Source organism: Procambarus clarkii, chromosome 24, assembly GCF_040958095.1.
Source record: "Procambarus clarkii isolate CNS0578487 chromosome 24, FALCON_Pclarkii_2.0, whole genome shotgun sequence".
Taxonomy (NCBI): domain Eukaryota; kingdom Metazoa; phylum Arthropoda; class Malacostraca; order Decapoda; family Cambaridae; genus Procambarus; species Procambarus clarkii.
This window is the reverse complement of record NC_091173.1, coordinates 19,395,829-19,408,770: the sequence shown is the minus strand read 5'-3', so window position 1 is coordinate 19,408,770 and position 12,942 is coordinate 19,395,829. Positions and strand designations below refer to the sequence as shown.

At 45.7% G+C, this 12,942-nt stretch overlaps 1 protein-coding gene across 1 annotated transcript; it reads left to right on the top strand.

The window, feature by feature from the left end:
* Nucleotides 1–2,125: 2,125 nt before the first annotated feature.
* LOC123761673 (uncharacterized) lies at nt 2,126–5,972 on the top strand. The gene is made up of 4 exons (XM_045747762.2): nt 2,126–2,819; nt 4,340–4,515; nt 4,866–4,970; nt 5,666–5,972. The coding sequence occupies exons 1-4, from the start codon at nt 2,631–2,633 to the stop codon at nt 5,823–5,825; spliced, it is 630 nt and encodes a 209-aa protein (XP_045603718.1). The 5' UTR covers nt 2,126–2,630; the 3' UTR covers nt 5,826–5,972.
* The last annotated feature ends 6,970 nt before the right edge of the window (nt 5,973–12,942 follow it).

Sequence of the window (12,942 nt, the reverse complement as noted above, 5' to 3'; positions counted from 1 at the left end):
TCTTGAGGTTATCTTGAGATGAGTTCGGGGCTTTAGTGTCCCTGCGGCCCGGTCCTCGACCAGGCCTCCACCCCCCAGGAAGCAGCCCGTGACAGCTGACTAACACCCAGGTACCTATTTTACTGCTAGGTAACAGGGGCATAGGGTGAAAGAAACTCTGCCCATTGTTTCTCGCCGGCGCCTGGCGATCGAACCCAGGACCACAGGATCACAAGCCCAGCGTGCTGTCCGCTCGGCCGACCGGCTCCCACCGGTGACCGACTGCAACAGACTGCACGGTGATGCAGTCTCCACGAGATAGTCATTTGTTGACCTACACAACATTCTTCAGATTGTCCAGATAATCTCCCGTACGATGAGATAATGACTTGCAAGACCGGAGTTACCCGTTCTCTCGCTTATTACGTCCCATATTTTTTTTTACGGAAGCGGCCCAAACCGTAAAAAATGCAACGTATTAACAATAATATATATATTACCGTAATTTTGACGTTTTTGTTTTCTACGAATAGATCTCGATAACGTTAAGTGGGTTACCCGGGCTTATAGCTTTTTGGTTAGGCAAAACAATTGTATTTTTTTTGTACGAAGTGGCAATTAGGCATATAGTGCTGACCACGAGTGCTGAGAACTAGGGGGTTGGGGGTGATCAATGGAGAACTAGGCTGGGGAGAGGGGATCAATGGAGAACTAGGGGGGTGGGGGGCGATCACCGGACGCACAGGCATGACGTACAACCCGCCAGCCGTGTCTAACGACCGGGTAATGTCGCCTTGCCTTACGGTCACAATAGTTGGCATTCATTCACATAACGGGTATGTACACGCGGGTTTTACTGTTGGTGGCGGCTGTGTTATCGTCGACCTGGTACTGTCCTGTGAGCGGTAGTTTACTGTATACCATACTCGTCTTGAGCTGTGGTTTACTGTATACCATACTCGTCCTGTGAGCAGTGGTTTATGGTGCACCTCTTTGACCCATGTGATAATGGCCGCTACCCCTCTCCTCTTGTTCTGAAACGTCTTTACCCTTGACAATTGTTCTTCGTACTGGGAAGGGTCGAAGTTTTCCGACGGTGTTGGCTATTCTATCTTTCTAGACCAACCCTACAAGTGCCGCCTACCTCCCCTGGCTAGCGTCTTCACACAGCTGAACTGTAAGCTATCTTGTATGTCCTTTGTCGATTGTGTTTATGTCGTCAGCGATCCATGGTCATCGTGATTGACTCTCGAAGTGCTCTCGTGGCTTTGGAGTCATTTAACCCAATACATCCTGTGGTAGAAATCCAATATTGGTTGTTTCTCCTCTCTATCAGAATTAAGCAGGTGGAGTTTTGCTAGGTTACCAGCCATATTGGCATTTCCTTAAATGGGCGTGCGGATGTTGTCGCTAAGGAGACTATAGGTACTTATCCCATTTCCCTCAGAGGTGTTCCTTATTCCGACTTCTACCCAGTTATTCATTCCTCAATCTTTGCCCGTTGGCAGGGTCGTTGGTCTTGTGTTACTGGTAACAAACTGTGTGTTCCTAAGGGTAGTGTGTCTCCACCACCGTTACCGGCGGTGGGAAACGGCTCTGGCTAGGTTACTGGCCATACGCGTTTAACTCACGGGCACTTAATGAAGCACCGCTCCTTGTTGTCCAAACCGCATTTCCCCTCTTAAGGTCGTGCAGAATTCTTGTTGAATGTCCGGACTTCCAGGACGTGCATGCGTCTTGCTTCCCGACTGACCCTCGCGGTTACCTGACCCTCGATAGAATCCTTGGTGAATCTGATACCTTGCGGGGGCCACTACCGCCCACGGGATGGGTGTGGGGCCCACTACCGCCCACGGGATGGGTGTGGGGCCTACTACCGCCCACGGGATGGGTCAGAACACCTTAGCAAAACATGGAACTTCGAGTACAGCCTAAATAAAATTCCGTCGATAACGGACCTGTCTGGACTGTGCGAACGTTTAAGTGATTGTTTCCATTGTTGTCGAGGGATTATGCAGTTAGCAAGCCCTCGGGTAACTGGCCATTGCATGTTTGAGATTATCAACTGTCAGTCAACTGGTGTACAGATTCCTGAGCCTACTGGGCTCTTATCATATCTACATTTGAAACCGTGTATGGCGTCAGCCTCCGTCCTCCAGGTAGCCTCCGTTACCTGGAGGCTTGTGTACTCACCTAGACACTGTTGTGTGTTCCCCTTGGGAGGACGCTACCTGGAGATCTCTTCTCCAGATCTTTGACAATGACGGAACGCTAATTGTATGTCATTGCGGGACGGAGCCATTAAATAATTATCCGGTAACGAGAGAAGATTGGAGTATATGAAGGGACTGTGGCCGGTGTCCTCCTGTAGTGTCCGTCCAGCTCATGTCCGTAGAGCTTCTGGGGGGATCTTGTGCCCATTTCTGGGGGGATCTTGTGTTACTGGGAGAGTGCTACGGACGGATGGGTGCAAGGACCGCCGCACACGAGGGCAACATTGTGCTAACTACGAACGCAAACGCAACAAGGCTCCCTTTCCCTGCAAACATCAAGGCCCCCTCCACACGCGTCAAGACAGTGTCTTAATTTCACCCCCGCAGACGTCAAGAAAGTGACTTCCTGCCCCGCACACGTCAAGAGAGTTCACTACTATGGTCAAGCTTCTGCAGGCTGTGCTGGTGACGTCGAGTATGAGCGTGGTGATGGCGGCGCTGGCCGCGTTGCCCGAGGGCGACCAGTTGGATACGCCAGAGTGGCTGCAGAATGTCCCCGAGGGAAGTAAGGTCGCTAAATATCGCAAGAGACGCTTCCTTATCTTCCCATTGGGAAGTTTACTCGGGGTAAGCCGTTGTCGCCACCATCTTGTCCATTATTTACACCGAAGAAATGATTGCCATTCTCGTTTACTACTAAGTACAACTATAATAACCATGAGAGAAAAACAACTTTACAAATTAAAAGGATTAAATTTAAAGTATTTGTAAATTTGGATAGGAAAACAACATATTCTTTATATCAAGCCCCGTCCACTTCGATTGGTTATGTTGAGCTTACCTTGAGATGATTTCGGGGCATAGCGTCCCTGCGGCCCGGTCCTCGGTCCTTTTTGTTACCTCCCAGGAAGCAGCCCGTAGCAGCTGTCTAACTCCCGGGTACCTATTTACTGCTAGGTAACAGGGACATCAGGGTGAAAGAAACATTTTTGCCCATTTGTCTCCGTCTCCACCGGGGATCGAACCCGGAACCTCTGGAATACGAATCCGAAGCGCTGTCTACTCAGCTGTGAGGCGCCCACAGAGGGTACACTGTACCCGCTGCTGGTGGGTACAGTGACTGCACTGCTTCGTGTGTAAGGTCGGCATTCGATTCCCGATTGCCCAAGTGGTTGAGCAGCATTCCTTCACTCCATCCCAACAACTTGGGCTGGGCGGTAGAGCGACGGTCTCGCGCCATGCAGGTTGGCGTTCAATCCCCGACTGTCCATCGTGTTCAATCCCCTGACCCCGAGATGGTCAGCGACCATCTGCGAGGTCGCTGACCTGCCCTTCCAGCACGGTCTCCTCGGGGAGGTCGCCACAAGTGGTTGGGCACCATTCCTTCCCCCCCCCCCCCGAATCCTTATCCTGACCCCTTCCCAGCGCTATATAGTCGTAATGGCTTGGCGCTTTCTCCTGATAGTTCCCTTTCATCCTCGTATCCCAGCTCTTACTGTCTTCGTCTCCCTTCAAAGTAATATAGAATTATAGTGACAATACTCCTAGTTACCGATAATGGCCTAAACCAATCAATGTGCCCCCGTGCAGTGACATCGCGAGAACGTAGTGAACCAGTGATACAGTATTGAAGTCCACGCAGAAATTACAATAGCGTGATATATCAAATGAATAAATTCACAAGAGCCGTGATGAGAGTTCGAACTTACGTCCAGGATGATCCCGGACGTGTCTTAATCGACTGAGTCACGACATGGTCAAAAGAATTGCAACCGGGATTGCTACTGCTCTCACACGGATCCCGCAGTCTCTCCGAGACACAAACTCGAACCTTCTTCACGGCTCTTGTGGATTTATTCACAATAATGAGGTCATTCAATGGGATCGAACCCTCCTTCCTGGACTCCCCCAAGGCACACGCACCTTCTCATGGTCCATTCGGTGGTGCACGTGTCTGGGAAGTCTAGTGACGCGAGTTCGGTCTTAAAATTTCCTTCTCGGCGAGACGTCAAAAGACGTCCGGCGGGAAGAGCTTGTAGTAATTTCTCAGCGAGTTCCTCTTAGACTGTGTAGCGTATCATCCTTCACTGGTGTTACCTAGTCCCCCCGGGCTTGGTGTCTTCTCTTGATCACTACTTCCTCCACAGGTACAAACTAATCTCCGACTGCCTCTGCCCGGAGTCGGGTACCTCAGCAACCTGGCACTCCAGAGCTCAATGCTCTTTAACCTCAACAACTCCACCACCATCAGTTTTGGACGATCGTTGCAGGCTTTGGAGCAGCGCTTTGACTTCTACCGTGAAATTGAAATGCTTCTTGACAGGTAGGGGAAGGGGGGGGGGGGGAGGGGGTGCGAGCATGCGTATCTTTAAAATTTTATTATAAATAATTTTTTTTTATATATACAAGAGTGGTTACATTCTTGTACAAGCACTAGTACGCGTAGCGTTTCGGGCAAATCCTTAATCCTATGTTCCCTGGAATTATTATTATTATAATCATTACTATTACTGATAATAAATCCGAACTGTTAGATTATTTTTGTTTCGGCTTGGTGCTTTCATTTGTTACCACAATATTAACTGTCAGGTATACTCTCATATACTATACTTGATTACCCTGAGACGGTAGTTGTACCCACATGTAACCTCTCCTCCGCGTTGACCTGACCAGCCTGGGCTACAACGGTCACGAATGCACGCTCAGGACCATCTGCGAGGTCGCTGACCTGCCCTTCCAGCACGGGCTCCTCGGGGAGGTCGCCAACTTAATTTTATCGTGAGTACCAATGCAACGTTTACGTGTAACTTAGTCGTCACTTCGACCGTCAGTGAGGTACTTTGGCCTCTCTCTCTTGCCTCTCTACGACCTGCCACTTTTGGTGTCTCTTTCAGCTCTGTGTTCTTAAAGATAAATGTGGATTTTTACTTGGTGCTTCTATTCTGATTGTACTTTCCATTATGAAAAATTTGCTTAAGAACTCTTAGAATATTCCATAGCTTATTCTCTGCTTATTTATAGAATTCTTAAGCTGAAAATTAATTATATTACCGTTTAAATTGGCTTAAGATTGAATGTAACACTGTGAGAGTAAGGAACATTTCGGGGATGTGAATCAGCGACCAGTGGAAGGTCCCGGAGCTCCCCGTGTGAGCCTGGTCCTACGGTACCTGCAGTGTGCCTGAAGGGTGTCCCGAACACGGCCGGCTCGTGTACCTGCATGTGGTGTCCGGTGTTGCAAGTCCCATGCTCGCTGGTTCAGTGTCCTTGTATAGTTTAAAAATCAATTACATCATGTTTAATTTTCTTTGCACACTGAGAATTCTAGAAAGTAATGACGAGCTCTCCAGAGGAAAGTCTACGGAGGAAATTTTACTTTAGTTTTGTTCCGTTTCAAGCAAGGCCGCCACATCTTGCTCCTTTTAAAGTGCGGGAACTAAGGCTTATGTTTTGATTGTGATTTCGTTTTCCAGGATAAGCGCCGCAGCGCTCAACGAGGTGGAGAGCGACCTAGACAACGAGTACGCTGCGGCTGAGCATTATGGTCGCCACCACGGGTCCTGTCACTCCATCTACTCCCAGTGTCCCGTCTCCTTCGCCGACTTTTTTACCACGATTACTCCGGTCTACTAGAGTAAGGCCACAACCTTCCTTCAGGGCGGTCCCCTGGTCTAATGGCGGCCTGGTTGGTCACTTCTGCTCATAGTATTCCAGTGAGTGCACACCCTCCCTCTTCCCTTACCTCGCCTCCCCCCCCCTCTCCCTCTCCCTCTCCCTCTCTCTCTCTCTCTCTCTCTCTCTCCTCCCCGTCCATTGAGGACGGGATAGATGAGGTACACTGAACAAGCGGCAACTTTACCTGTGTAAATATTTTGAATAAAATTTTAGCATTCATACCTATCGTTTTTATTTTGGTACAATCACACGTTTTAGATCCCCGTTGTCCAGAACCAATACACTCCACAACCTGAGAACCTTCTTCAGCTCTTCTCTCCAAAATCACTTATCCAGAAGCAAGCAAATAATCCAAGCGCCAAGATGAATTCGAACCCTGCCTTACCTTTGCCTAAGTAAACAGTTATCAAAAGAAGGCACTTAGCCTGCAATAATATTTAACCCCGTCTCTGGCGCAGAACGGTTAAGTCTTTTATATCATTCGATATGTTGACAAGACGAGTGATGTCAAAAGGGTCCCGCAGTACCAGTAAAAATTCTGTCCTAAAAGGAAGCTTGTCGAGCTTTTGATTGTTGCCGCTGGAGGCGGCTAGTTTATTGTGCACCCCATACTCGTCCTGCGAGCGGTAGCGCAAAGAAGCATTGCAGACGGCACAAAAAGGTTTTTATCAGACCTCAATGGATTATTACATAAACAATTTCATCTACGAGCTTGGAGCTGTTACCCGGGCTTGTATGCATTTGACCTTTTAAAATTATCTGGAATAACATTTTTAAATTTGTTCAGTATTTTAAAACTAAGGATGAAATCAGCTTTTCATGTCTGGTGTTAGTTCTGATTTCGCCTAATTTTGCTTGCGGAGGTCGAGCTTCAGCTCTGGTTCCACTTCTCAACTGTCTATCAACTGGTGTGCAAATTCCTGTGCCCATCCTACGTGGGTAATAATGTTTCATTCACTTGGATCGTCCATGGCCTAGTCAGTAGGACAAAAATCTTGTACTTTTAAGGTCCGAGTTCGAATCTCCGATGATCAAAATGAATGAAAAAAAAGCCCAAGTTGGACAGTCCTGATTAAATACAACACGACTCGTATCGGTTTCCTCTGACTCCAGAGAGAATGGATTCTCCCCCCGCGGTCAGGCAACTTCAGCGTGCAGCCAGAAGATCCTGGCCACTTTGTGAGCCGTCGACCCTCTGGTCGACGGCTCTGGTCGACGCCTCTGGTCGTCGGCTCACCCTCTACCTCCGCGAAGCCAAGGGAACCCACCAGAGCCATGTATGACCTTGTGTTTAGAAGAGCCTAATACGAAAACCCAAATTGTGCTTTTTTTCCCCCACACCAAGCGCTTAAACATGTCTGTGTTCAGGAAATGAAACTTGTAACTACACGTAAAAGCAATCTATGAAGCAATACGAAGTTTACTCTCGAGAGATGTTACATCAGAGAGAAAAGTCATGATGTTCGCACCTGTCGTCATATACGCACCAAGAGGTGCCCTCTGTGTGCATGCGCTCGAGTTTACTTACCAAATCAAAGCACGCATCACCAGTCGCCTACGAGACATGACGGAGAGTGGAAGTACGCTCCCTTTGTCGCATCCTGAACGACATGGCACTCTTGGCTGCCACCTTCATGTTGAGTCTAGCACTGCTGTCAGAGGTGTTGACCTCGCGTTCTTGGCAGCCTTGTGTGCCTTACGCTCATCACCAGGTCAACAATGTGTTCAAGACACTGCTGCCTACCACCTTCGGCGTCAGCATCACACGTCAGGACTGGTCCGCTGATTTCATCATCAAAGGTCCTAACTCTGAATGGCGTTTGGGTCTTCGACTTGACTACAAGAACAAGAACAAACTAATGGTCACACTGCACACAGGCGAAAAGTTAATTAAATCGAACTCTTGGCCCGCCGAAGTTTTTTCTGTTGCTAATTGGACTGATATTGACCTTAGGTTGACGAATGAGAGCGTCCTGGAGGCTACCACCAGTCACCAGAACCATAGTTACACTATCAGCTCTGGCGTGAGGGAGGGGTGTAGGCAGTTCGAGGTGCTCGTGTACCAGCTCACAACGGCCCGGCTGGTCTGGGAATGTCCCCGACGCTGCATTGGTCAACAAGTGATGCAAGATAATTCCATTGTGTACTTAAACGGCAAGAACAACACGCTTTTCATGCTACCCCAAGACCATTTCCAGCTAAACCTTTCCGTAGTGATTAAAAATTGTGTTTTCAAAGAGGAAAATTTAGATATGGAAGTCGTTACCCAAGAAAATTTGAACTTAAAGGCTGAAGTGTGGAACGAGGTGTCCATTTATTACATAGAAAAAGAGTTCCATGGGGGTTGCATTCGCGTGAGAGAAGGCCCAGACTCCTGCTTCTTCACCAGCAAAAAAGTCTTCAAAAACTGCAATGTTTCATTCCTCAGGTTTCGGCTGAGAACGAAGAAAGTATCCATGGGGTCCCTTAACTGTGGGAGAAACGAATACTTCAAGAATGACACTTGGAAGCAGTCTGAGAGCTGCGCCATCACCCCCACACACAACCCTCCCCCAGGAGTGATGGAGGCCTCCCCTGGGAAGCCGTTACCGCCGTCCACGAGGAACCTACCCCCGTCCAGCACCACGGTGCCTCCCTCCTCGGTGGCGTGTACCACTCTGAGGCTCAACAGAGTGTGGGTAGTACTAGTGCTGGCTGGGGTGGCGGTGGCCTTCGTCCTCGGCACGAAGGCACTAGCGCTCACCGTCAGACTCGCAGCACAGTGAGGTCCTCCTTCACCAGTGCTTACCTTGCGGCGATTCCGGGGGTCAGGGTGCCTGGTCTCTGACCAGGTCTCCTCAGTGGCCTCCTGGTAGTATCTGTACTATCAACAAATACATCACCGACAAAGGAGTATTTAACTCAACGTTCTTAGAAATATTACTGCTGATGTGTCTTTTGGACACTTCACATAACTTTGTATTGAACGGTTTTAGAAAAAAAATCCACATTGAAATATTTGTTTTCCTAATAATGGTCACTTAAGTGACCATTATTTATTACATATTTTGTTGAAAACGACAAAGTTTTAGATTTATGATTCTGGCACGAATCTTCTCGATATTCCTTATCTTTTTCTTCACTGAAACAGGAAGTTGAAAAATTAACTCTCCAAAGTTAATTTTTACTTTTTATTTAGGTCTGACGCCTAGTGATGCGTTTCGTAAGGTCTCTCCTCACATTTTCAAAGACAAATTCTACTGTGTTAATATTGTTGTTTTAGATTCAGCTACAAAAAGTAGCACGGGCTATGGTGAACCCGTAAGTGGAGGCTCTTTGGAGCCATTATCTGTATCAATAGCTGATACTGGAGATCTGATACCCGGATCCAATTTCAGGGCGGGCGAGAAATGGTTGGGCAAGTTTCCTTTCATCTAATGCCTTTGTTCACCCAGCAGTAACTATAGGTATCCAGGAGCTGGGCTATTTTTTTTTTTGGGGGGGGGGGGGAGTTTCATCCTGGGGAGGGCAATAGCTCCACCTTTGAGTGGACCTCGATACATGCCTACAGTATATAATATATAGAAACTTCCCGACCGACACAAAAATGTGCAGGCGATGAGTCACAATAACGTGACTAAAGTAAGTTCACCAGACCACACACTAGAAGATGAAGGGACGACGACGTTTCGGTCGTCGGACCGAAGGGACCGAAACGTCGTCGTCCCTTCACCTTCTAGTGTGTGGTCTGGTCGACAAAACTTTTATTATTATGAAAGTAAACTGCATTACTTTTGCAACGAACAGGAAACTCATTTCAATACTAATTCATGTATAATAATACAGAGGATCAGATTACAGGGGTTACTTAGCAGGTCCAGCTGTGTGTGAGTATACTTCATGTAGCGTGTACGTGCAGCGTCTCGGGTATAACCTAAGTTTAATTACATCTTAAGTGTATATCTCAAGATGTAATTAATATATTTTCGCTATACTGTGCTTAAACAGTATCAAAGTTTACTTTTCAAATTATTTAAGATATTGTTTACAATTGTCTGAAGCCTGTTAGGCTTATCGAGTCCACTTATAGGACTTTGACCAACGACTGACCTCACCCAGGATACAACCCATAACAGTTGCCTAACTCCCAGGTACCCATTTGCTGCTAGGTGAACAGAGGTATCAGGTGGGTGAAAGGAAACGTACTCAAACGTCTCGTCTTGCGCGGGAATCGAATTCGGGATATGGATCCCGAAGGGGGTTAGAAATAGCCTAAGCTACTCTATCCCTTTGAGATGTATTTATTGCTTATCTCAATAAACATACTTGAACTTGAACTTGGGATATGGATCATTTCCAGCCCCAAGGTGCCAGCATCTGCATTAAGGCAATATCATAAGAGAAAATTATTTAATTATTTATTCACGAAAAATATATATTTCTAGATTTCCTGTTGATATAAAATTATTAATAAATGTTCCACGATGCTATATACGTTGTTTTATTTGCTCTAGCGCTCTTTGGCAACTCTCATACAGATAAAATTCAAAAAAAAAATTCAAATGTTTATTCAGGTAAAGTACATACATACAACAGGTTATACAAAAATTGATAGATTTATAGAGCTAGTACACACAATGCTAGTGTACAATGCTAGTACATACAATATAATATAATAACTAATACAAACATTATACAGGTATCGATATACAACATTGTCAAACCATTATACTTTCCTGGAGTCCGGGAAATCATACGTGTAAGGGGAACCATTCGTCGATATAAGTTAACTTAGCTAACTTGTTAACTTAACTCACCCACTCTTTGACTTTCGGTCTCCCAGAGGCCGTAGTCAGCAAACTACAGCCAGACATAAGCTTGGTCATTACGGGAGAAACAAACAAATTGGCAATAATTAGTTTCTTTCAGGAGTCAATTATTGTCAAATTGACAATAATTGACTCCTTTTGAAGATGTATTAATATACGAAAGTACTTAAGGAAATTCCTGTTTCAATTTTCCTCCGTGGTCTGACACTGTCACATTTTTAATCACGTGTTTATTTTCGTGATATACACACACATATATTATATATTATATATATATATATATATATATATATATATATATATATATATATATATATATATATATATATATATATATATATATATATATATATATATATATATATATATATATATATATATCACAAACTAAGATTTACGAGATATATTACCGAACATTCCGAGTGATAAAACATATACATTTCTTCTCCATAACAATGATAACGTATCGGGACCCTGTCATCTGGGCGCGGATATCTCGACCGGTATCCCCAAGGATATCCGCCTCGTGTGATAGAAATGGGTGCGAGGTCACAAAATATAGGAACGTGTAAACTATAGTGAAAATGTAACCAAGTAAGTAATTGCCATAAGAAGGCACCAAACCTGGGAGACGATGTAGCACCATCAAATGTGCGGGATATTCAGAAGGCGCCAAATATCATTAAGGACGCCAATACGGGAACAAAAGCGCATAAGGCGAACGATATCAAAGGTATATGATTCACCCAGGATTCTTTTCCAGAGACAAGTGGCCGCGAGGGACGATCGGGAAGCAAGACGCACACATGTCTTGGAAGTCCGGACATTCTACAAGAATTTAAACGACTTTAAGAGGGGCAATGCAGTTTGGACAATGAGGCGCAGGGCGGCGTTCCATTAAGTGCCCATGAGTTAAACAGACACTCTTTAAGACATAACTGTAACATGCTCGTGTCCGAAGATAGACACAAATATAACAAAATTATTAAAGATGGTAACAGAGTCCATTTCATGTGGTCTCCATCTCATGTTGGCCTCCGAATGCATGATAGAGCTTCTTAGCCAAAGAATCTGTCTTTAAAGGAGACGTTGAGTGTAACCTTGGATTGTCAATGAGCAATCTGAGAGCAGCAGTACACCTAGAACTTTTCACCGAGCAGTTCACCGAGAGAGAGAGAGAGATTACCACGAGGGCCAAAAGAACGGAGTTGGGACAGAATATGGTATCTCCAGGTGGTGTCATACGCCTTTTCCAAGTCAAAAAAGGGCAGCAGCAACAACGGAGGTCTTCGCAACAAAGGCAGTACGAATATAGACCTCCAAGTTCACCAAGACATCGGTCGTGCTACGACACTTGTGAAAGCCAAATTGAGAAGGGGAGAGGTGGTGATAGTGTTCCAAGAACCACATCAGACTGACATTGACCATACGTTTCAAAGTTTGCAGACGAAACTCTGTGAGGGCGAAGGGGCGGAAGTCCGGAGGGGATAACCCTAGAGAACCTGGTTTCCGAATAGGAAGACTAACCGCCTCTAGCTTGTCCTCAGGTATAGACGACGACTCCCAGATACGGTCATAAGGGGAGGGGGGCGGGGGGGGAGGGTAGAAATAGCCTAAGCTACTCTATACCTTCGAGATGCATTTTCTTGTCTCAATAAACATACTTGATACAGTCATACATATTCAGTAAATACTGAAACGTAAAAGAAAAGTAGGTAAATGTATACTAAATGCGTTAGTTGTAAATTATCAATGCGTAAACGTGTATACTAGCAAAGCATGAATAACTGTAAATAATGAGCGGTCAAGATTTCTATCAAGGCAGTTTACTTCATTTAATGCATGTTCAAAATCCATCCTGTTACCACCAATTGAACCCATTATGCTATAAAAAAAATTATATCGATATGCACGTACTGGAATATAGAGCTTTCTCTAGATGTTGTTGTTTTAGATTTAGCTACTCAGAACGAAATGTCCATGTAACACGGGCTATGGCGAGCCCGTAAAAATTCTCTAGACAATTACCATGCCTGGAATACTTGATTATAGTGTGTGAAGGACACGTAGCCTACTTGTATCCTCCCGCCCCATCACTTCCTGTTGATGCGGCGGTCAGAGAAAGGCCACGCGAATAGTTCACATTTAATAGTTTGCGATTTGTTATTCGCAATACCTAACACTATCTCCCATGGTTATGAAGGACAGGGAGATGTGACAGGAATGAACACTTTTTTTTCAGAGTTGCGTCGCCCGCCAAGCTGTCA